Here is a 24,456-nt window from a genome sequence, read left to right on the forward strand (position 1 = left end):
TCTTCTCAAATGGCTTAGCAGGCAAAGCTGGGGCAAAAACTTGGGCAAAGCTAGGGAAGGAGATCCAGCAGAGAGAAATACCCCTCTACATGCTCCACCAGCCACGAAACGCCCTAATCAGGCAACTTGCTTAAAATACCCAAGCCAGAGGCTTTTGCAGGAAACATCCCTTGTGATGGGTATTCATTTCAAAGGTGTGCTCTGAATGGAAATCTAACACTGCAATCAATTTGCAGAGGTTACCTGGAGGAGTAAGAACATATTCAGCAGATAATAAAATATCCTCACTATGATGCCATGCAGGAAGGGCATGCTGTCAGAAACACAGCGGAGAAGGAAAGCCATGCTTGGAAGGACCAGGAGGCTGAAACAGAGACAAGAAGGATGGGTGTGATGCCTGCATATGTACCTATATGGGACATAGCAAAACATGTGACAGGTCTAAACCCCAGCTCATATACACAAGCACAGGCCATTTCGCAAGAAGCTCATACGCTAGGTTTTAGGAAACTGCATAAAAACAATTCCAGAGCCAGACTCTGTGTAAAACCAGCCCCTGGGCTTTGCAAAGCTAACCACTCTTATCAGGGACTAACAGATGAGATACTCTTTGGAGAGCCACGCTGCCGAGACACGCAGTCATGCTGGCAGGACAGTGTGCCAAGCCTTTCCAGCCACCGCTGGCCTGGATTCCCATGACTTCAGATGCAGGCAGGTTGGCTTTATTGCTGGGGCTGTATTAATTTTCTCTTCCTCTTGGCAGGAATGCATTCACAGCTCAGCACAAGCCATCTCATGTCACTTTACGATGAGACAGGGGCTATGACCTTAACAGCCACATGGCACTGCACGTGTATTTCCAACTTCCCCGCGTTGCCCAAGACACTCGGCGATCAAAGCACCACGCTGACGAGGTGAAGCCAAGCAGGGAAGCCCAGGGAATGCTGAAATTACAGCTGGGTGCCCACCGTTAGCTCTGCTGCTCTCCCTCCTGCACGGCCCTGACGTTAAAGCTTTTCATCCTGTGAGCGTGGTCCCGGTAACGTTTCTGCGCAGCTCTGTGCATTGCAGAGGCAGAGCTTGATTAGTTGCTGGCGACTGGATATTTTGGGGGTTTCCCGTGGGAATGGCAGGGGTAAGCGACCCCATGGGGACCTACTGGTGCGGCAGGCACTGGCTCGCTTGCCAAGGACAGCATCCGGGCACCTGAACCCCACATCCCCCCAGCACCCCGAGGAAGGGTCCCTATCCCTCCTCCAGCCCCGGAGGTGCCTCTGGAGGTGCCTGCCCCCTCCCCAAGCCCCCGGGTGAGACGATAGCACATCCCGCCCTCCTCTCCCGGCACCTCCAGCCCAGGCGTGCCACCGCTCCCCGCGGTGCATCCTTACTCCCTGCCTCTCCGGTACGTCCCGGGCCTTCCCCCGCCTGTGGGTGCCCCACGGCCCCTCAAGGCCCAGGCCCCCCGCCTCGTGGCATCCAAGTGCCCCCCCCGCCCCCGCTCCGGCCCGCGCCCGCCCGCGCCGCCTCCCGCGCTCCGCCGCCGCCGTTTCTCCCCGGCGCCCCCCGCCCCCGCCTGCCGCCCTCGCTCCGCTCCGGCCATGGCCGTGCCGCTCTCGCTGCTGGTGTTGCTGCCCGCCCTCCTCGCCGGTACCGGGCGCAGGGCGCCGGGGCAGTGGCGGTCGGGGGTGGGGGGAGCAACCCGGTCCCGGGGAAGCGGGAACCGGGCCGGTACCGTGCCCCGGCCGGTCCCGGCTCAGGGAAGGGGAGACCTGAAGCGGTACCGGGCATCGGCCGGCTTGGGGGGGCGGCCGCGGAATCTAAGCCGGTAGCGGGCATCAACCATCCGAGGGCAGGGGGGAGAACCAGCACAGGACGGTGCCGGACACCGGCTGGCCGGGGGGTGCCGGGACCGGACACCGCTGGTCGGGGACGGGACCGGTGCCGGACACCGGCTGGTCCCGGGGGAGGTCGGGGGCGGAATCCGGGCCGTTGCCGGGACGGGGCGAATCCAGGCGGGATCAGAGGCCGTTAACGCCGGTTGCTCTCCACAGGGCTCCTCTCGCGTCCCGGAGCCGCCGCCAGCGTCCCGGTGAGTGCGGCCTGCCCCGTCGTCCCCGGGAAGGACCATCCCTCCTGCCCTCCGTGTCCCCAGCCAGGCCTCCCGGCGCAGGGCGGCCCCTGCCCCAGAGCCCCGGGCCTGACGCCGGGCGGGAGCGCCCGGGCCTGGCTCCGGAGCCCCAGGAGGTGCCCCAGGAGATGCCCCAGGAGATGCCCCAGGCAGCCTCCCGCCACTGCTGAGGGACCCCGGGAGCCTGGCACCCGCCTGCTAAGGGCTGCAGCCCGCACGCCCTGGTGATTCCCGCCGCTGACCAGCTTGATCTGTGGTTGTCCTTCTCGGGGACTTGCCGTCCATGTGTCCCGCTGACGTAAGACGTCTGACGGAGCTGCATTTTGTAGCACGCATATGTCCTGACACCACAGCTCAAGCCGTGCCAGGCAGTAGAAGCCAAGCCTCAAGCGATCAATTCCCATGAGAGCATGAAAGATAATGTGGCACTTCGTAACGCTGTGCCGGCTCCCGTTGAGCGCTCCTTTCTGTGCGTGAGTGTGCCAGTATTCTTCAGAAGCTCTCAGATCGGAAGCTGATCAGAGACCTGTTTCAAACGGTGTATACCTTAGACTTCTTATGTACCTGTCTTCCCTAGCCTGCTTGCTACAAGTATGGTGTGCCTGGATGTCCAAGGGACTACAATCCAGTTTGTGGGACCGATGGAGAGACCTACTCCAACGAGTGTGTGCTCTGCCTTTCAAACAGGTAGTCACTTAATTGACATCCTAACCGTCCCTTCCCTGTATGCAAGCAAAATATTCACCCTCACATCCCGATTAACCGATACATTATTGGCTTTGGATCATCCACACTCTGTTAAACTGCAGTTTTAGCAGTGTCTTCTCACCTGTCAATTCCTTGCGACAGCTTTTATCATGATACCTGTAGATGGCTTAGCTTGGATTCAGTTAGCTGGGAGTACTGAATATTTGCTTTTGTAATTCTTAAGGAGGAGCAGCTCAGAGGGGGGTTGCCTGCCACATTCATACAGTGCCACATTACCATTAAATATAATGCCACTCTTCCACACTCCATCAGAAAACATGAAATATCCCACCCAAAATGCAGCTTTTACTACAAAATGTTTACATTCAAGATCTAATCTCCTGTAGTTCCTTTCACAGAGAAGAGTAAGAATGCCAAATGTTAGGAGAAAATACTATTTTGCCATTCAGATTGTTTAAAAATCAAGAAAAAGTTATAATGTTTGAGAGAGGGTATTTTATTCTTTAATAATTTAAGCATTTTTTAAAAACAAATTGAAAACATAGAAAATCGGTACTTAATGAGCATTGTTACCCCCCATTATGATTGACTGGAAACCTCTGTAGGGCATCCTCTCAGTACAAACTGAGAGGAACTGCTTATGAATTGAATTTGATGGTGAAAGGAATTTACATAACTGAAATAACAGAATTTCTGTTTCCAGCAGAGGGAAGAAGTGAGAGTAGCACAACAGCAGCAATGGGCATTTACAAAATGACAAATAGATAGTTCTCAAGAAAGGGAAAGCTGAAATATGTTTCTGACTTTGGGGTGGGGGAAAGCTTAATTGTGACCAGATAATTTACAAAATTCAAATTACCAAGATAGAGGGAACACAGGCCAGAATAAGGAAAGTGTCAAAGGACACTTAAGGAAATAACATTTTAAAGAAAGTGACAAAGTGTGTCCAAGTATGTTTAAAGGTATGCAGATTTGCAGAATTTGGTAACATTTTCACCGGCGTACTTCACAAACTACCCAAGCAAATGACAAATTGCAAAGAGAATTGGTAAACCTACAGTCTGAAAAAAAAAACCAACCAGGGAATCAAAGGGCACACACAGTACAATCTGTGAAAAGGGGAGAAAAGAGGTGCTGGCATGTTACATATTAGGAGTCTACCCATCTTTCCTGCCTAGAACGATGTTGGAGTAAGTTATTAAGCAATTGACTTGTAGACAGCCAGAGGTAAAAAAGAGAGTAAGGAAAGCTGATACAGATTTGTCAGAAATAATCTGATCAAATCCATGAGATTTAGTTTTTTGGCAAGATAACTGCCCTCGCAGAGTAGGAAGAAACAAAAGTGTTGCTCCGTGACATTAATAAGGCATTTTACGTAGCTCCACTTGACATTCACATAAGCAGACAAATAGTTATTCAGCTGAAATTGTTAAAGGATGAAGTCACGGCAGTTTGAAATGCTGTGGTTTAAAAGCAGTAATCAGCATTTTACAGTCAAACTGGAAAGAGCTATTAAGTGGGATTTCCTTTAGGTGTAGTATATAATTCAGTATTTTTGTAATGAATTGGATATCGGAAACAAGACAATACAAATTTGCAAAATGGCATGAGATACAATGATCTGTGCAGGACAGTATCAAAATTCCCAGGGATCTGGAGAAATGGACTGAAATCAGTACAATAAAAGTCAAAGAGAAGTGCTAAGTATCACACACAGAGAGTGCAATGCATGTCGTGGAGATATAGAGAGGACAGTGTCTCACGACCTAAACAGTATATTTGATCCTTTCTCAGAGCAGAACGATGGGCTTTGAGAGCCAGCCTTACATTTCTAGGATGTTTCATTTTTTAGGCATGATCCCTCAGGTCCAGAGGGGTGCACGGTAGATTCCTGAATACAGCATTGCACATAGCACAAAGGGTTCTCTAGGCAAACCTGCTGTTTACTTCCACTCAATTCCCTAAGTAATTCATGTTGGGGTTACGTCTTATTATTACGAGACGTAATGTACGTTTTGTGTGAAACATGGAATTTAATCCAGTTACACACACAAGATAGATTTTTATCTTAACCATCTTTTTTTGCTGGCATCTTACATGCTCAGAAATATGCATTTTGGTCTGAAGGGGCACAGGGTGATCAGATACTATCCTGATTTTTTTTCTTTCGTAATTCAATAGTTGGTGTACTCAGTTGCTTTCTAGTTCAGTCTGGAGTTTTTGTTCTAAAGTGCTTGACTTGGCATGAACACAACAAGGATAAAACACTTTGTCTTATTGGAAGAATTTCAGCTTTGAAAAATAAGCAGTGGTCATTTCACTTCAAGGAGTCTGAGGTACAGTCCATCACACTCCTCAGGAGGGGAGAACAAAGGGCTCTTTCTGCCCTTCTTAACAAGCTGCGTGACCAGTAGTTGCTGAGATAAACAGTGTAATGTGGTGATTTAGAAACAGATATAGGGGCATATCCCATAGTGAATTACAAAACAGTTGTAAATTAACTTGGGTGATTCTCAACAGCCAACTTGCAGGTCACTTTCAGCCCGTGTTTAAGCCCATTAAAGGACTTTTTAAAGGGAGTTGTACTTCCCTGATGGCCAAGGCAGTACTGTCCATGGGCTCTTTTAGCCATGCAAGACTGTGTGGGCACCTGGAGAGCCCCATGTGCGTCAAGAGTACTGCAGGAGAGTTTGCTGTGGCTGATCCACAGTAACATGAGACACCTGGAGCAAAGGTGCAGCACAAACCCTGCCCATCCTGGTTCTGCAGTGCAGCCCGGTAACTGTAAGGCCAAAGCTGGTCTTCTTCCCTGCCTTTTTTTTAAAAAAAGAAAAAAACTTAGATCTAATCCATTCTTATGTGGGTGCTCAAATGCAAATCCCAGGTCTCTTCCACACTTAGCGTCCAGTAGCAGTGACAACAGCTGATCTTAATTTAAACCTAGTCTGGCAGCACCATACGCTCTTTGGAAACAGACACAGCAGCTTGAGCTGCCTCTGCAGGGTTTAGTGTAAGGGCTGTCCTTCAGCCAGAACTTTTCCTTACATCTTTACATGTGTTTTACATCCCCTGGGCTTGATTTTTCCTTTCATATTCCTAACCTGCTCCACTACCTTCTGGTTAAAAGATCCCTGATACAACTATTAGTACAGATTATCCCTGCTTTTGGGTAATCATAAGCCTCTTGAATTTCATGAGGAGTAAAACAGCTTGATTCTATTAAGACAGGGAAGTGAACTGAAGATCTAGGGCAGTTTGTATTCTATCACTTTCTTTTTGTATCTACACTTGCTTGGTAAACTGAGATTTGTAAATGGAGCTCCCCAAAGTACCATGTATGGGACTTAAAAAAAATATATATAATGTTCCCAAATGAAGGGAGACTTGGCTAAAATTTCCTTAAAGAAGATTCCAACGTTGGGAGAACCACACATTCATATTTTAGTGAAGCCTGGGATGCAGAGATGCATCAGGATGCACACCCTTCCCACTGCATTCCCGTGTGAAAGGGGGAAATTTTGTAAGCATTAGAAGTGTTTCCCACTTCAGGGACTGTGACGTTTGACTTGCATTAGTGCTTTGTAATGGACACTTTAGTCCTCATTGGAAGGTTTGTCATGTGGTTTGATACTTCTCAGATTTGCAGATGGCTTTATCAGGTTTTAAATAAAAAAAGGTAACAAAGGTAACAAAGCCTGAAGTGAGGCTGTCTCTGGTAAGTTACTTGCTCTGTATGTGTAACTCATAAATCTTTGTATCACAGTTACTTTGCGGTAATGTTTGCCGTAAGTGACGCAATTAAATGCATCGCTGCATTTAACTGAACACATAGAAAAACATGGGAGAGTCCACTTTATAAAATGTCTCTGTTAAATTCAAGCGTAGGGCTTCTCTTCTAAAATATTTTTCTTCTGCTTGCAGTGAAAATAAAAAGGATGTCCAAATTTTCAAGGTGGGAAGATGCTGATATGGCAGATGGCCACTTTTCAAGAAAATGAGAGGGACACAGACAATCCAAATGGAAACAATGCCTTAAATGTACCTTCTCTGTAGCCTGTCTTAATAAATAAGCTTGCCTGTTTAAACAAAGTACTGTTAATGTATTAAAACTAGTGATTATAAACATAGCCATAGTACACATAACCGAACCCCGATTTATTTTCTCATGCAAGACAGATCATAGGATAAGAGAGAGACGTCCTGACTGTATACCAGTAAGTCAGTTGTTTGGAGAAGGAAATGAACGGGTACCCAGTGCCATTTCCACAGCAGCACCTGGGAGCAAGGAGGCCCCAGCACCTCTGCTGCGGGCAGTGCTGCTGGCAGCAGCTGCTCGTCGCTTCTGGGAGGATCTGAGCCCTCAGGTGCCACCGACCCCTGGGGAGCCACCAGAGGGGTTTCCTGTGGCAGCTCCCAAACTGGCCATGGCCTGACATGTACCAAGCCTCTGCCTCAGGCTCCCTACCTGCAGGTCCTGCCGGCGGAGGGCAGCAACCTGGGCACCCTCTGCTCCTGCCGCAAGTAACAGCTGTTTCGGAGCACTGGAGGCGCGGGCAGGGGGCACGTGCTGCCCACCGGGCCCCTGGCCCTCTGGGCTCTGCTCCCTGGAGTGCCAGTGTCACTGCCCTGGGCTGGCACTCAAGAGCCACTTCCCGTGGCAAACACCAAAGCAAAATCGGAAAACTCAACACTTGTGTAAAAGGGTGCACTCCGGAGTGGGTCTGGTGGACCTTCCTGCAGGGAGGGTGTGCAAGCGCTGGGGTTCAGTCCTTTCCTTCACTCACTTGTCGTGCACATGGGCACATAGCCGTTCTTACCTTTGTTCCCTTCTGTTCTGCTAAACACCTCTGTTTTCTGCACGTTGCTTGAAATGAATTGTATTTGGGTTGTCTTACAGTGCATTTATAATATACAGATGGCTTCTACCTTTTGATCCAAGGCAAGTGGTGCCTGCTCTAGCCCTGGCCCCAGACAATGGCTTCGTCAGGCTTTGCTGGGCAGCAGCAGCGCGGGCAGAGATCTACGGCACGCTTCATGCCTGATGAACATTTACAGGTCAGGGACTTTGGTTTTGAAAAACAATAATGCCTTTGTCTTATAGTTCCTTTAAGGGGTCGAAGCTGTCCTTATCTTCCAGCACATGCCTGCTTTCATTTCCTTCGTGCAAAGACTAATCGTTGACGGAGGGATGTCATGTGTGGCACAACTGGAGGGCTGGAAGCTTAGGATAAAGCGGACACGTGGAGACATGAATATGTGGATGGAAAAGAAAGATGACCAGTGCCTTCCAACAAGGTATTAGTTGTGGATGGAAAATCAATTTCTCTATTGGTGGCAAATCCATTTGAGAAAGTTCCTGTGTGCTCCTAGCTGTTGTTTCCACATCCAGATCTGGAATTTTTCACTTTTTCAAATTGTACCAAATGCCAAAGCAGTTGTGCGGTATGCTATGAATTAACAAGTTGATGGAAATGATAAGCTGTTTCATTTTGTATTTCTATTTTGACAACTAATTGTGCTTTCAAGGGAACTTTAACAACTCCAGTCTTGTTAGTTGTAGAAATGTTCCTTCAGTATTTGATGAAAGTGTGCATAGCATTGCACTTTTTTTGCAAAACTCAGAAAAAATATCTGTTTTCGTAAACACCACTAAATGAAACAAATCCAAATAAAAAATAGCATGTAGGCTGACCATTATAATCACACTAGAGCACTGCTTCCAGCATATGAATGCTTAAGATACAACCTTAGAGGTGACTTTAAATATTCCTATTTTTCTGCGTATTTGAAAAGCGGTGAATTCAGCACTGCATGTAATTACCAAATCTTCCCCTGACATCTGTACTTCATTTTCTGTACATTAAAAAGTTCTGGCAATTCCCACAGGTAAATTTTGATAGCAAGATTTGTGAAGAAGAAGTTCAGATGTATGTCATGGATCCTACTTCTTTCTAGTCTTACCCAAGACGAGATACCTCTCATTCAGTAGAGAGTAACACAGTCAAGAAGACTGTGTTATATAGAAGACTAAGGGAGAAGGATTACTATGTAGGAGCAGAAGTTTCCTTATCATGGTCTGAAATAATCTTGATGGGCATTTGATACATTTTAAAGTAATGTTTCAACATTTCTTATAGTGTATTTTATTATGAAGTTATATTCTTGCTTTATGTAGTGCCATCTTCTCAGTGTGCTTTGCAATGATGAAAACTAAAATGTAGAAAAATAAATAACTCTCAGTGCTGTCAACTGGATCCTTCCAGAGCTGAATGTAAAACATCACTTAGATGCTTTCCCAAACTCAAAAAAACCCCAAAAAACAACAACAACAACAAAAACCAAAAAACCCAACAGTGTTGCACTCCAGTTTGGCATTTATGAACCTTTATAGATCAAAAAGTTGATGTCTCAGAATTTCAGTATGGTGGACTTAATTTTTGTTTTAAAGCAGAATCTTGTGGTTCATGTGGGACAATGCTAGAAAGGCTTAATCATATCATATCTTAGTCCTCACTCAAAAAAAATCCTTTCTGAAGCTCAGAAAAAAAAACAGTAATATACTCCAGGTGGGTGTTTATGAAGCTTTATAGCTCAAAAAGATGGTGAATTTCAGTATGATGGGCTTATTTTTTAAGTTAAAATTGTACATTACATTTAGGACAATGCTGGTCTTATTCATATGAAGAGTAGGACTCACGCTTCTAGAGTAGGACTCTAAGGCTTCCTATGAAGCCTTAGGACAAGGCTTCCTTGTATGAAGAGTCCTCACTCTTATGATTTAATCCAATTGCCTTCAGTGGTGCTGTTAGAGGTCCATTTTACATACAGGTGAGGTAGGAAGTCGTCTGGATGATAGAGTGCTAGAGCAGCAAAATTAAGTGGCAAAGAGGGAAAGACAGCCTGTGGATCTTGCATCAGTGGCTACAGTGGGTCGACACTGATGACTTCTACATGCTCTGATTGCCCAAAATTTGGACAACAATCTAGTCGTTCCCAAAATTGTCACCCAGTTGCCTCTTCGGCTGCAGGAACGGTTTCACTGCTGGCAACTCTAGCCTCTGCTGCTCAGGGAAGTCAGCCAGCAAAGAGGTTTTTGAAGCCAGACTATGCTCCCGTCCTTCCTATTTCTGGAGTTGCTGGATTCTGGAAGTGTGTTACTTGGAGGGGAAGGTGATCGGGCAGGCTCAGAGCATGATGAAGTACCCAGGCGCTGAGGCCATAGCCACATTGCAATGGGTCTAGCAACCCTCTCAGTCTTGGTACCCAGAGCTCCTTGGAGCAGGTGGCTTTAAATTTTCCACTAAACCAAGGCAGAAGTATTTCCTTTCTCTTGAGATTATTTTTCTTTTAAACTTTTTACATTGCTCTCCTTATTGTAATAAACAAAGAGAATCATTGAAAGCAGGAGTTGCCCAGAATATCCTTATTTTTGTAAACTTCTATTAATTTGACTTTTATTTTCATGTATCTTACTGTTATTCACCCTGTTTTTTGGATGGAAACTGGTTTTTTGGCATGGCAAACTGTTTTTTGGATGGAACTGTCCTGAAAGTTTGTTGCAACTGCTGTAGCTATGTTGCCCAATTTTCCTTTTGCTCTCTCTTGTTGCATTTTAAATTGTGTTCTATACTTCTTGCTGTTCTTCAAACTATTTAAACATACATTTCCAGCTGGAGCAAAGAGGTGTCTTTCTCTTTAACAGAGGGACTGGTGTATAGCATTGAGTCCTGCCATGCCTGGCTCTGACAGGAACTGATAAAATCCCAGCTTCCTTGAAATTAAAAATTGACTAGTACAGGACTACTCACCAGCGTCTGGTGACCACCATGTTTGATTTATCAGATGCATTAAAATCCATGTGTCACTTTGATTGCTCAAAGTGTTGACTGGCATCTACTCATGGCATTTATGAACTAGCTAAAATCAGTAACATAGAAGGCTGTTACTGTAACCTTTAAACATGACCAAACCTTCCGCCAAGCATTCTTGTTAGCTTAGTACATCTGCATGAGGCTAACAAGCGATTATACTAGCTGAATGGCATGATTGTGAAACAAGATATGAAAGGATCTTTTCTGTCTGAGCTCAGATGGTTGGATAATATTTTGCTTGATTAGGATTTTACGATATTTTCTAGCTTCCCAGGATCAGCACAGTCTTGATCTGACTGGGAGGAGAATGTGAAGCCATCCATCTAGGTCAAATGAAGGTCAGAAGATGTCTTACTGGCTTTTGCTAATGAAGGGTAGATATGAATGCTTTTGTTCCTGGTTGAGCTACAAGAAGAGCTTTTTTAATTTATTAAATTCCCGACTCTCCCTCCTGTGGAAATATTAAAAAAAAAAATTTGTCCAGGAAATGTACGTAAACAAAATGTTCCCTGGACTCCATGCACTGCTGCCCAGCAGACACTGCGGTTGTGTTTTCTCAGACAGCTGGGCTCCAGCTCCCAGCTTAGTTGTGGGTAGTTTGGAAGCGCTCAGCCCCTTTGCTTCAGGCACTCTTTTGAGGGTTTGCAGGTTTTCTCAACCGGAGGCGGTAACACACTTTGGTTTGAACAAGGAGAAAAGCATCTCTCCTTGAATTGCTGGCAGAGTCTTTCAGGACTGGGGATCCTGAAGTTCTCTTGGGTGTGACAGAAACGTATTAAACCCACCATGCTTCGACTGAAACATTTAAGGCTCAGAAAATATTGCTAGGTGTTGAAAACCCTTGCCTATTGGAGAACATCAGTCCAGAGGTGCTGGCCATTAACAGTCACCCAGGAGAGAATTCTCTCTTCCTCTTAGGTACCAGTGCAGCGTTAGCCTGTACTCATATATAGCTGCTCCGTTTGTCCTGGGTGGCACAGAAACATGAGCAAGAGCAGAAGGGAGAGGTCTAAGTGGGAGACCCATGGTCTGAATCCTGTGGGAGACAAGTCAGGATGAAGGGCTTGAACTTGTGCATTTCCATCTTGTTCCCTAGGCGGCAGCATTTGTTTTCTTTTAAGTCTCATTTTATTTTGTGTTCTCAGTAGGGGTGTAGGAAAGACTTTTTCTTAATAATTATCGTTTGCATGCATAAATGTTCTGTTAGGAGCTGTTTCTTTTCATCTGTATTATTCATGTCATTGATACACAGTCAATCTCATTTACTTGGCAAAGTTAACCTGCTTTTTTTCTGATTATTGAATCCAAGTACGTTTGCTGAAAGAGACTCTACAGTACACCATTTTGTAAAAATTTTATTCTGCGGGCAGATGCCTCATAGGTGAACCTGTGACATTCATTGCCATACACAGGATTGCATTGGGTTCTGTCTTAGCTTTACGATTTTCTAGCTGGTCACATAGCAGTTGCTTCATTGTATAAACCCTAAACATTTATAGAAGCAGCATAGGTTTCTGGATAGAGCATTCTTAGCTAGGTAACCTCAGAAAAAAATAGAAATTTTCCTCTGTGACTGAGTCTCATCTTTACATCGAGGAAAAATTAACCCTTTTTAAGTGCTTTTTTGTCAACTGGTGAGAAATTATATAAGATTCTGGTACACTTGGTTTATTTTACCTTTTAAGTAGATCTGAATTCTTCTTCCTGACATTAGATGCAAAAGCATTTAGAGTTGACCTAAAATTCTTCCTACTTAAGCTAGTCTGTTCCAGCTTCCCCAGTGACAAGAGGCAAAGGGGCTGAAAAATCCCACCATGAGGCTCTCTGGAGCAGAGAATAGGGCAGGGACTGAGATGTTGAACTTGTCTAGTAATAGTCCGGCATCATTGTAGGTTCTGTGGGATATTGCAGCAAGCCTCAACCTGCTAGCCTGGAAGGGCCTAGGTTTCCTGGAAGTCCTTTTCCTTATATGCCAGTCCCCTTCAATATTTTGGATACCCTGCAAGCTGCAGATGTCCGTAAATGGACACCTGAAGTGAACCCTCTCTCTTCATCTCTGTTTGAAGAGCATCTGTCAAAGTGAGGAGTGGGTCCTTTAGGAAGTTTTGGGGCTGCTCTACAATAGCTATCTGCGTGCATACTCTTAACTTCTGGTAAGCATTGGGAAACTCCAAGTAGCTTGTTTCTCTCTGTGAATTTCTAACAATCAGCTTTGCATTTACATGGGATTCAGAGCTTTTCTGGGAATTTTTTTTTATGGTGTAGGTGGTGTTCTGTAAATTAATGGATATGCTTGCCCCACAATGTTCCTGCCTTCCCTAAGCTTATGCTAGGAGAATAAATACAGCTAGAATGCACAAAGCAGTAGTGAAATGATTGTGAATGCGAAGTGATGTCAATGATTAAGTTTATCTAATAGGAATCATAGAATCATAGAAGAGAATCAGTGGAGACAGCATGGGGCCCATCCTGCCCAAGCCGCCCTGACGGCCAGCCCCTGGCAAGGGACACCAAGAGCAAGGTGTCCCTGGGCAAGGGACACCAGAGCAGAGTCTCCCGAGGCCCCATCCCTGCCACACAACAGCGTCCCATGGAGCTGCGGGCACCCGGCACATCCCCAAAGCCTCTCTGGGCACCTGCCCCTACTGGGAGCCCCGAGCGGCTCAGCCCCCAGCCCCGAGGGCAGTACCGTGCCCTGCCCTGAGGGGCTTGGCTCTCGCTCTGGGTTAGAAGCCCCCTGGCCATCTGCCCCATCCCCCACTTAGCCCAGCCTTCCCCCCGCGTGCTGCAGTCGCCCATCGCCCAAGTCAAACAGCAGTGGGGCTGCCTGATGGTGTCCCCGGGGACAGCTCCCATGGTGACCTGTCTTCTGTGCTGCCACAGCCACCACAGCAGCATCACCACCTGGCAAGCCCCAGCCTTCGTCCCCACCGCCCGACTCAGAGGGTCCTGGGCATCACACCGAGTACAAACCCGCCCGGCAGGAACGAGCTCCCAGGGGCTCTCTTGACAAAGCGGGCAGACACCCCCCAAAACTGTAATTGAAGTGAAAACGGGGATTGTAGGTGGATGTCCCTGACTTACGTAGAGAGGTGCAAAGTTTTCTGGGCCAGGTGGTCTGACCCTGAGCTGCCTTGAAAAGAAGAGCTACGAGCCCTTGGGCAGAGACAAAACAACTCCTCCTCCCTCTTCTCCTCTTGGATTCCTTCTTGGACTTGGCCCTGCAAACCCTGACGATCAAGCAAAATGCAAATCGTGTCCCTGGTGCAAGTGGAAAAGAGCCTGTGGCTCCCGTCTCCGGCTACCAACTTGCCCCCTGCAAGGGCAAGCGAGGGGGCTGGAGAGGCCATGCCGGGGCCCACGTGTCTCCGCTCCCCCGGGGTTTCCCTGGTTCAGGAGAGCCCCCGGTACACCGCACTAGAGCACTCTGCTGCGGATCGTGCCTCCCAGAAACGTGGCCTGTACTGCATGAGTGCATGCCTTGAGACCCAGACACCTCAAAGCTTTCTTTAGCCTTGCTGCATATGTGCCAAGACTGACACGGGTGCCATGTGTCTGTCAGTCCAGCACGTGCAGAACCATACATCCGAAGCGCCTCCTGTCCAGAGCCTTCTGGAGGCAAAAAGAGGGAGGGGATGTCAGTAAGCGGGAGCATGCCCTGAAGACCCTTTCTGTGTTAAGTCTCTCTTGTCAAGGTGGTGGGGACCTGAGGTCCCAAGTGGAGGGAACATAGAATCATAGAATCATTTAGGTTGGAAAAGACCCTTAAGATCAAGTCCAACTGTAAACCTAGCACTGCCAAGTCCACCACTAAACCATGTCCCTAAGCACCACATCTACACGTCTTTTAAATACCTCCAGGGATGGTAACTCAACTACTTCCCTGGGCAGCCTGTTCCAATGCTTGATAACCCTTTCAGTGAATAAATTTTTCCTAATATCCAATCTAAACCTCCCTTGGTGCAACTTGAGGCCATTTCGTCTTGTCCCTATAATTTGTCACTTGGGAAAAGAGACCGACCCCCACCTCGCTACAGCCTCCTTTCAGGTAGCTGTAGAGAGCGATAAGGTCTCCCCTCAGCCTCCTTTTCTCCAGGCTAAACAACCCCAGTTCCCTCAGACGCTCCTCATCAGCCTTGTGCTCCAGACCCTTCACCAGCTTCGTTGCCCTTCTCTGGACACGCTCCAGCACCTCAATGTCTCTCTTGTTGTGAGGGGCCCAAAACTGAACACAGTATTCGAGGTGCGGCCTCACCAGTGCCGAGTACAGGGGGACAATCACTTTCCTAGTCCTGCTGGCCACGCTATTCCTGATACAAGCCAGGATGCCATTGGCCTTCTTGGCCACCTGGGCACACTGCTGGTTCATATTCAGCCGGTTGCCGACCAACACCCCCAGGTCCTTTTCTGCCGGGCAGCTTTCCAGCCACTCTTAGAATCATAGAATCATAGAATTGTTTAGGTTGGAAAAGACCTTTAAGATCATCAAGTCCAACCGTTAACCTAGCACTGCCAAGTCCACCACTAAACCATGTCCCTAAGCACCACATCTACACGTCTTTTCCCCAAGCCTGTAGCATTGCATAGGGTTGCTGTGGCCCAGGTGCAGGACCTGGCACTTGGCCTTGTTGAACCTCACACAATTGGCCCCAGCCCATCGATCCAGCCTGTCCAGGTCCCTCTGTAGAGCCTTCCTACCCTCAAGCAGATCAACACTCCTGCCCAACTTGGTGTCGTCTGCAAACTTACTGAAGGTGCACTCGATCCCCTCATCCACATCATTGATAACGAAATTAAACAAGACTGGCCCCAAAACTGAGCCCTGGGGAACACCACTTGTGACCAGCCACCAACTGGATTTAACTCCATTCACCACCACTGTTTGGGCCCGGCCATCCAGCTGGATTTTTACCCAGCAAAGAGCAAGCCCATCCAAGCCATGAGCAGCCAGTTTCTCCAGGAGAATGCAGAGAGCAATATGCGGTTTGTGGCAATTTTTGTGTCTGGAAGTCAGATAGTTTTGCAACAGTAATCAACGTTTAAAACTTGACTATATGTATTGTTGTCAGCTGAGAGCTAGATAATACTCATGTCAGAGTCAAATAGGAGAAGGCAGTAAGCAAGTCATCTGCCTGGATCAGCCAAGGTAAACATTTCCTAAACTCTGGGCATAAGGGTCTGTAAACTCTTCTTAGCACCTGTTATTATCTGATTGAGCCCAAAGAGAGGAAAAACCTGCATATTTTGGGGACTTCCTCTACTCCTCCACAGAGGAAGAAGGATGCTGTTTAAAAAAGTAGTCAGAAGAAGAAAAGGAGATTTTGAACTCTGAAAAGAAAACCAATTGTTTGGGTTCATGGGAAGGGAAAGAAACGTTTGTTCTCCCCGGACAAACATTGCCTTTAGACTCTGCCATGCACCGGTAAGCCAGAAAACACATATAAGGCATAATGTGCTAGAATGGGGATCTTGTATACATGCAAAATTTTTATTAAATACTAACAAAAATTTGTTCCCCGTGAGGAAACAAATAAACACTAGAACAGGGACCCATAGAGGTTCTAGGAACAACACTCTTCGAGATGTTCACAATTCAGATGCTCACAGACCTAAGCAACCTGATCTAGAGGGCCCTGCTTGGAGCGCAGGAGATTGGACTTGAGAGGTCCTTTCCACCTCAATTATTCTGTAATTTATAACATCAAGAGGCTAGTGCATTTGCAACTGGCATCTGCACTACCCAAAGTTGGGTGTGATCAGAACCACCCTGATAGGGCTGACTACTTACGAGAAAGCACCTAAGCCATCTGGAGTGCTGTGTGTAGGTACATAGCAGAGAAATGTCTCTGAAGTTTTTGCTTCATTTCCCATCTCTTGGATTCAAGTTCTTGGGCGCAAACGTCATAAGATGAGTGCTTAGGTTCAACAGTCAGCGATTAGGGAATGGTAAGATGACTTTCTTCAGAAGAGATAGTACAGTCTCAGAGGCTCAGGAAAGCCTCCAGGTCTGCAGAAAAGGCAGGCCTGAACCACTGCTGACAGAAACCAGCAGGCTGTGAACAGTCCCTGGCTCACACCAGGTCTCTCCGGGCAGGGTGCATGTGTGTTCCCACCCCCAGGTGACCCCAATTTCCAGTGCAACAGCAGGCTGGGCACGGAGAGCAGAGCTGACCCCTCACGTATTTCATTTTCCCCGTGGCTCATATTTGCTGTGACCAGGCACAATGGCATTTCTGCTCACCCAGCTGAGCCGTGGGAACGCCACTGAGCCCATGACAGCCCTGAGATGTACTCGGAGCCCTGATCCATTCTGGGGGTCAGTAACATGGGACACGGTCAGGGGGTTGGGTGGCCAGGCTGAAAGCAGGAGCTGGCTAAAAGCAGTGCATGTACATCCAAGACACACGACAAAGAGTAGGTAACCCGGCCAAGCTGAGACCCCACTGCAGAGCTAGTGATCTAACTCGGCAATTACACATCACAACAAAGAAGGGATACCACTCTCAGCTCAGTAATGAGCAGACACACACGAGCTACTTGTACCCATTCTGTTTCTTTAGCTTACCGTGTTATTGTAACATTCAGTCCCTGTAAACTAGTTGTGTCTGTAGAAGTGGAGTCACTCTGGAACTCTATTGCTTCATCCAAAGTCACCAATTTTCTGTCCTGCCTGTATGTAAAACCCAGGAGCTTTGACAAATCCCTTCTGGAATTTGAGCTTTGCTTCAATGCACACCTCTTCCTCTCATTTTCAGCAAATGAGACCCCAGTGGCAAGGGGAGATGGTTTATCAGGAGGTGGCACACACAGAAAAAACTTTCCCTAAGGGCTGAATCTGGCAGGGCAGTTCCAGTGGGCTGCTGGTTTGGGTCTAACCTAAACAAACATTTCCCTGCTTCTTCCTCTTCCCAGGAGAGTTAATGCCAAGAGGTGACGCTGCTGCCAGACTGGGCAGTGGCTGGGAGCACCCGGGAAAGTGTCGGTGCATTGTCAGGGCTGTGGGTGATGAGCTCCCAGCAACTGGTGAGAGCTTGTGGAGCAGAGAGAGTAGGTCCCTGTGCTCTGCTGTGTCAATTTATGGCCTAGTTATAAAGCACAGCAGTGATCCCAATGGTGAAGGGTTCTTCTGTGTCCTTGTCATCTCTCCAAGGGGCACAAGGGCTGGATCAGTGAGAAGGAAGCTTCCCTTTGGCTTTCAAACAAGAGGGATGATGACTGCAATCTTCCCCTGGCAGGTGAAGAGTTCAGCTCCAGTGTCCAGAGCTGTTCAGCATGGAAGATGGTGATGCACATCTTCAGTGAGTTCAGCCAGGCTTCCAGCAGACTGGTGAGGACAGAGCATGAAGCTTTGGGCTTCACTCCGTGCCCTGGGAGCTCCTGCAGTCATCCCTGAAAACGGGGAGCTACACATATCAGGGCCACATATCAGGAAAAGATCAGCAGTGCTCAATTCGACAAGTTCCCTTGGTAGGACCCTGGTCATCCCAGGGAATAATGATGTGGCACAACTCTTCCTCAGGCATGCAGGGTTGCTCTCTAGCTGTATAATTCATTTCTGAGTCTGAAGAGGGTCCAGAAGTATGTCGCTGTGAACACCAGGATGAATGCGGCCAAGTTCCAGAGCTCCCTTTTGAGCTCTGCGCCAGGGTGAGATGGACGAGCTGCCCACACCTCCTTTCCTGGCACCAAGGGAGGGAGCATGGAGTGACAAGTTAAGGACAAGCAGAGTGCAATCCAGGGTGGCTGATACTGGGACGTGTCAGCCCCTTCTAGCCACCTGCTCTTTCTCTTCCAGACTTCATGGTCCTTCCAGCCTGCTAGATGAGGGTCAGTGAAGTGGCATTTTCAGCCAGAGAGAACTCCTTTGTCCCTGCTTTCCCCTAGGCCAGAGAAGGTCCAGAGCAGCTGGATGCACTCTACAGCACTGCCATGAACTGTTTCTTTTGAAGCTGTGCAGAGATCTAGCACAGAGGTGATGCTGCAGCATAGCAGTAAGATGCCCTGGACAAATCCTGCCACCCTGGCTGGTGCAAGTTTGTCCGTTCTTCACTTTTGGCAGAGGTTGCCCAGTGCCACAACCCAGCGATGTGGGGGCCGGGGGAAGAAATCAAGTTGGGACAAATCAAGTAAGGAGAACTCAAGACTACCGTTCCCTGACTTAAAGCCAGCTCAGCCCCACAAGTCAGCAAAGCTATGTCTATGTGCAGAAGAGCTGAATGGGCAGCAGAAGCTAGAATTAGTATCTTGCTAAAAAAAATATCTGCTAAGTGAAGTGTATTCCAAGGGAAGCAGGCTCTGGAAAGCCCTGACAGCCTTGTCCAGTCCTCCCTGGCCATGCAGACAGGCCAGCGCTGGACAGCAGGAGCAGCGCGGTGATGGGGACACAGCTCTCCAGTGGGCTCTCTCCGCTCAGCCCCGCTGTGCCCACCCCACTGAGCAGGGTTCCCTGTGGCCAGGCCAGAGACGTAAGAAACAGGAGACAGGGCCCTACACCAGGCCCTCTCTGGAGAAGATCTTACTAGCCAGGAATAGGCCTGAGCCAAGAAACAGCCTTTGAAGAAGGGAGGAAAACCCACCCAGGGAAGCCAGACACACTGGCTGTATGTACACCAGCCAGCCAAGAGACGGGCAGATAGACACTCGGAGCCACATGAAGGCAATCCCACGCCAGCACCAAGAAGCCCTCCTTCTGCTTCTAACAGCCTCAGCTTGGCAGTGAGCCCCCAGGACCTGACCTCACTGCCAATGGGAACTGGCACCCCTCGCCTCTTGTGTCCCCCAAACCACTCCCCTCCAGCAGGACAGGGAGCAAAAACTCAGGCTGCAGGCAAGAGTGGGACTTCCGCAAGCAGTGGTGCAGGTACAGCTTCTTAGCTCAGGTTTGCTAGGCTGTTTGTGTTTGTCTGAGCCTGCTGGGCTCTCCCCAGGTTGAGCACTCTCCAGCTGCTTGCCTGTGCAGCACAGCACCCTGCTCCCAGTGCTCCTCCCTGGAAAACACCCCCATCCGCCAGCCCGGTCACTGCATCCTGAGAGAGACAGCAAGGAGCATCCTCCTCCAGCCTGGATCCTCTCTCCGAGACACGCTGGACACAACCAACCCTCTGAGAGCGGAGTGCCCCAGCCCCCAAAGCTGGAGCAGGGGGGAGCTCCCAGCAGCAGGGGATGTCCCGCTGCGGGTGACCCGCTCCCTGGGGCGGCGAGGCTGTCGGAGCAATGAGGGAGCCAGCTCTGAGCGCCTCTGTTGTGCTCACCCAGCTGTCCCCATGGCCAGCCCAGTAGAGAAGACTGTTGGCAGCTAGCACCCGGGTAGCTGCAACACCTCCATCAGTGCTGGCTTCCCAAAAGCAGCAAAACTCGGGTTGCTAAAGAGAAAAACATTTTTAAAAAGTTAATTGCACAGGGCCCCTGAAGCCGCTCCCCGACACCCAGCAGCCGGAGCAGAGGTCCAGTCTCCATGACATCCCTTCCCTGTTCACTGTCACTCTGCAAGTCACCTTGGTCACCTGCCAGTGCCATGGGGGCCCACGGGTGCCCTGGGGGCTGCGGCGTGTGTGGCAGGGAGACACCCCATCCTGCTCACAGCCCCGGGGCCTGTGGCGATGCCCCAGCAGCTGGTGGCACTGGGGTCACCTCTCAAGCAGGCGCCCACGATGGGTGGCCCTGTGCCACCCACCCAAACTGGTCCGACAGAAACCGCAGGGACCGCTGCCGGCTGCGTGGCAGCGCTGCCGCAGAGACCGGGCGCCTGCTGCAGCCAGGGACGCTCTCCCTGCCCCTCACAGCGAGCAGCACCCATGGGCTGCCCGGCCTGGGACAGCACAGGGGAAAATGTGGTCCTTGTCCCTCACAGTGAAGGCTGAGGAGAGCGGCTGGGCTCGATGGCACAGCTACGGGCTGGTCTGCGCCCGTGCTCACCCTGCTTCGGGTACGCCTTCGTGTTGCCTGCAACCGGGAGGGCCACGCTGGACGCATGCTAGAGGTCTGGCAGAGCTCATCCCTGCTCCGGGGAGGGATAACCTCCTTTCCTTGACCTGTATGCAAGTATTTGAGTCAGGACTGCCAAAACCAGGCAGCTTCAGCCTAGAGGTTCAGACCAGGACAGATTTCAGCAGACATTTTCCAGCCTCCCGCCTGCCTGACTTCCTCCCTAGAAAATGTGCAGCCACCCGAATCTCTGGAAGGGCGCTCATTCCTCCTCACATCCCTTCGGCGCTCCAGGAGTAGAGAGCGGATTTGCGTGTCTCCTCTAGCCTCTTCCCAGCCTCTCACCAGTGCCGGGGCCCGTGTTTTCCTGGGCTCACACGTGCGATGCCCTGCTGGCTCTCTCCACGTGCTGGGGCACGCTCTGCCTACAAGCACTGGCAGCGCTGCTGAAAAAGCCTCCTGGCAAGGAACTGCACGTATCGGCGCCTGGTTTAGTCACTTCAAAACAATCTGGTTAGTAAGAAGGAGAGAAGGGAGGAAGACTGTACCCCAGGCAGAGATTGCACATGGAAATACCGATGAGATGACACTGTTCTCTGAGAAGTATTGGAACAACTGGAGGAGCAATAAAACACTGCAGTTTCCATCCACACGGCTGTATCCCATGGACAAAGAAAAGGCAGGGATCTTATTGGAAGTCGCGTCTGATTCGTATCTGTCTGGCCTGAATCAGTTGGATGCCGAGGAGAGACAGGCTGAAGCCTGCCCACTAAAACAAAAGGAAAAGGCATGAAGGAGAGTGCAGCTGAGGCAGCTGCTGAGCCCGGGTGGGCAGCGGGCAGCCCTGCTCCAGCAACAAGGGCAGCAAGGAGCCGCCTGCGCCCACCTCCTCCTCTTCCCCCTGCCGGGGACATGATCTGAGCACTGTGTGCTGCTTGCTCTTGGGCCGCAGCTAGTGTTGCTGCTCTCCCAGGGCAAAACTGATCAAAAGATCAATGATTCAGTCAGGTTCTTGTGTTTTGGGGTATCCGACAAAGGCAATTGTTAGCTGCACCCTGCAGAGCAACCCATCTCTTACGCTGTGCTGGGACAAGTGGGTTTTGCAGGTAGAAATCTCATCTGATTAGCTGCAGGAGTTACCCTGTGAGTCAGTACTGGCTGGTTAGGAAACTCTTCTCTAACTGAACAGAAGCCAAAAAATTCTGTAAAGCCTTGTTTCCAGACACATTTTTTGTGTTAGTAGCCAGAAAACCCCAGCACATCAGGAGAAAAACACTGGAAAACAAAACAGAAGATGGCTTTTGCGGTTTTCCTTTGCATTGGTGTGTTCAGGGGGAGAAGGGAAGGTTTTGCTCCCGCTCTGACAATTGGGTTGGGGTGGGTCTCTGGAAAACACACACTTTTTAACTCACGTACTTAGAAGAAGAAGATCTCTGCTTAATGCCCAGACGAGAGCTGCTGGTACTAAGACTCATTTTCAGGAAGGAAAACATGGCAAAAACGAGGAGAGATACGTGCATGCAAAGGAGGCAGTATGAACAATCAGAAAAGCTGAATTATATCCTATTCTCTCCTGATGGCTTGATAAGTTGCTTCCCCCCTCTCCTCTTCATCTTTTTTCCATCCTGTCTCCACGCAGCGTTAGAGGGACAACATTTGGGCCAGGATGGCCATGAGCTATGTGTCCGATGCCCCCCACAACACGTTGCCATAGTGCAAGCACGGGATGATATTTAAGCCTCTGCAAGAGGGGTCCAGAGGAGTGGGATGCTGAACACAGGCTGCAGCTGCCAACTCCTTGCTGCAATGCCACGGTATCATGCAAAATTGTCAAGTGCACATCACAACAGCTGTATTTCTTCCCCTGCAGGGAGGAAAACTCTGTGCTGGACCTGGGTGCACCCTGTATTTTGTTTCTCTTTAACCTAACTCTCCTGACAAAGGGACATCCTCTGGGGACAGGATCTCCTCATACCAGCTGAGGCATAAACACCAGCAGTACTCTGACCCTCTCCCAGGAAGAGAAATGGGGCCTAAAAGATTTCAGGATCAGAAAAGCATTAGCATTTGCCAGCCAGACGCAGACGGATTCATGACGTGAGTCTCGCACTGTCACTGCAGGACTCCCAGCAGCTCTGAAGCAGTGGCATGTCTCAGCCTGAAACACGTCACTGCCAGCGCTCCCAGTGCAAGTCTGGGCTGGGTTCACAGGCTAAGGGAAAAGGGCTTTTTCCACATTAAAGACTTGCTCTCTGTTGACAGTAATAAACAAGGGAAGAGAGGAGCCGATCCTGTTCCCGCGGGTCAGGTTACTCACATTTTGCAATGCTTAGGGCACATGCATGGAAGAAAATAAAAGACAGCATACAAACATAAGAAAATCCTTCTGGGCGAGACTATCTTCCCATCTGTCCTGTCTCCAAGGGCTGCCAAGAGCAGGTGCCAGGGCAGAGCATAGGCATGGGGCAGGTAAGTAGCAATACCCACCAGAGCTCCCCCGAGCACGTGGCAGTATGCAATTCAGGGCCTCTGCCTGGCCCTCCCACACTGGGTTCAAAATCCAGGGCTGTGTCCTGCTGCAGGGGTCTGCTCCAGCCCCCTTGAACGTGCCCCGATCCCCCCAGCCACGGCTGCTGGAGCCATCCCAGTGGACATGTTTTCCAACCTGCTTGCCCCCACTCATCGCTAGCCATGCTCCGGTCACTTAGCACCAGTGATAAACGGGGCATATCCCCTTGGCCAGGTGCCTGCCTCAGGCATGCAGGATCAAGTCTTCTCCTGAAAACCTCCTCTGGCAGCCACTGAACAGCACCGCTTGGTTTATCAGGCAGTGAGGCCATCCCTGTAGCAAAAGCCCTCTTGCTGATCACCGACACCCTGCTAGGAAAATTGGCGCTGGTCTGCCTGCCCTTTGGCGCAGATCTCTTTGCAATCCCCTTGCCTTGGCCCATGTCTCCCGCCAGACTACAAAACCACTCAATCTTCGGGACGGTTTTGGCTCATTGCTAAATGTATGGCAGGTTTCTTGCCTGGGTTTGTCCAGCCACTTCTCCCCAGGGGAGGACTCCCTGCCCCTGGCTCCAGCTAGCTCCACAGCTTTTTGCATCCAGTGCCAGTTTTCCCTTTGCTCTGGCAGATAATCTCAGCCGTTGCAACCCATACTCAGTTTCTCATGAGCCCTTTCTCCAGCCCCTCTGGTTTTCCAGCATCCCCTTCCAGCTGTCTGTGAGCCGAGAGAAAATCAGCTCCTCCCCGCTGCACCCTGCCCCGCAAGATGCCTCTTTTTAAGGTGCTGTCTAACGCTTCCAGCCCACCCCACTGGGGACTGCAGGCTCCCAGGCACTTGAATCGAGGAGGGTGTAGGTCTTTGGCAGAAGAGGATGCCCTGCCCTCCTCCCCATCCCCAGCCAGGCTCCTGCCCTGTGCCTCTGAGGGCACTTGGGCTGCAGCAGCAGGTCAGAGCCAGGACCCAGTCCTGCCCCTGTACCCAGCCTGGCGGGATCACAGGGCTGACTAAAGCGACAGCAGAGTCAGGAACTTTAAACCTGGACAAATCATTTGCAGGGGGCTGAAGTGAGACGAGAAGCCAGCCCTGCACAGCAGCGACCGCCGCCATGCTCCATCAGCAAAGCCAGGAGCGGGGCTTCCCACGGCAGGGGAGCGGGTCGCAGCCTGGCCGCGGGCGCAGCGGTGGGGGCCCCAGGACCCCCGGCGGGGAGGCAGGTTCAGCTGAGACGCCGAGGAACGGCTGAGCGCGGTTTCCGCCGCACCCTGCCTTCACCCTTCCTGCACCCCTGCAGGAAACGGCCCCAGCGGCCCTCGCCC

At 49.7% G+C, this 24,456-nt stretch overlaps 1 protein-coding gene across 1 annotated transcript; it reads left to right on the forward strand.

The window, feature by feature from the left end:
* Window positions 1-1,543: 1,543 nt before the first annotated feature.
* SPINK2 (serine peptidase inhibitor Kazal type 2) lies at window positions 1,544-6,919 on the forward strand. Its single transcript, XM_072862844.1, has 4 exons — window positions 1,544-1,647; window positions 2,052-2,089; window positions 2,706-2,815; window positions 6,758-6,919. Exons 1-4 carry the CDS (start codon window positions 1,599-1,601, stop codon window positions 6,801-6,803), a joined length of 243 nt encoding a protein of 80 aa, XP_072718945.1. The 5' UTR covers window positions 1,544-1,598; the 3' UTR covers window positions 6,804-6,919.
* Window positions 6,920-24,456: the final 17,537 nt, after the last annotated feature.

Source organism: Ciconia boyciana, chromosome 5, assembly GCF_034638445.1.
Source record: "Ciconia boyciana chromosome 5, ASM3463844v1, whole genome shotgun sequence".
NCBI lineage: Eukaryota > Metazoa > Chordata > Aves > Ciconiiformes > Ciconiidae > Ciconia > Ciconia boyciana.

Coding starts and splice junctions, on each gene's coding strand:
- SPINK2 (XM_072862844.1), top strand. CDS start 1,599: ATGGCCGTGCCGCTCTCGCTGCTGGTGTTGCTGCCCGCCCTCCTCGCC. Junction 1,648..2,051: donor GCTGCCCGCCCTCCTCGCCG/GTACCGGGCGCA, acceptor TGCTCTCCACAG/GGCTCCTCTCGCGTCCCGGA. Junction 2,090..2,705: donor GAGCCGCCGCCAGCGTCCCG/GTGAGTGCGGCC, acceptor TGTCTTCCCTAG/CCTGCTTGCTACAAGTATGG.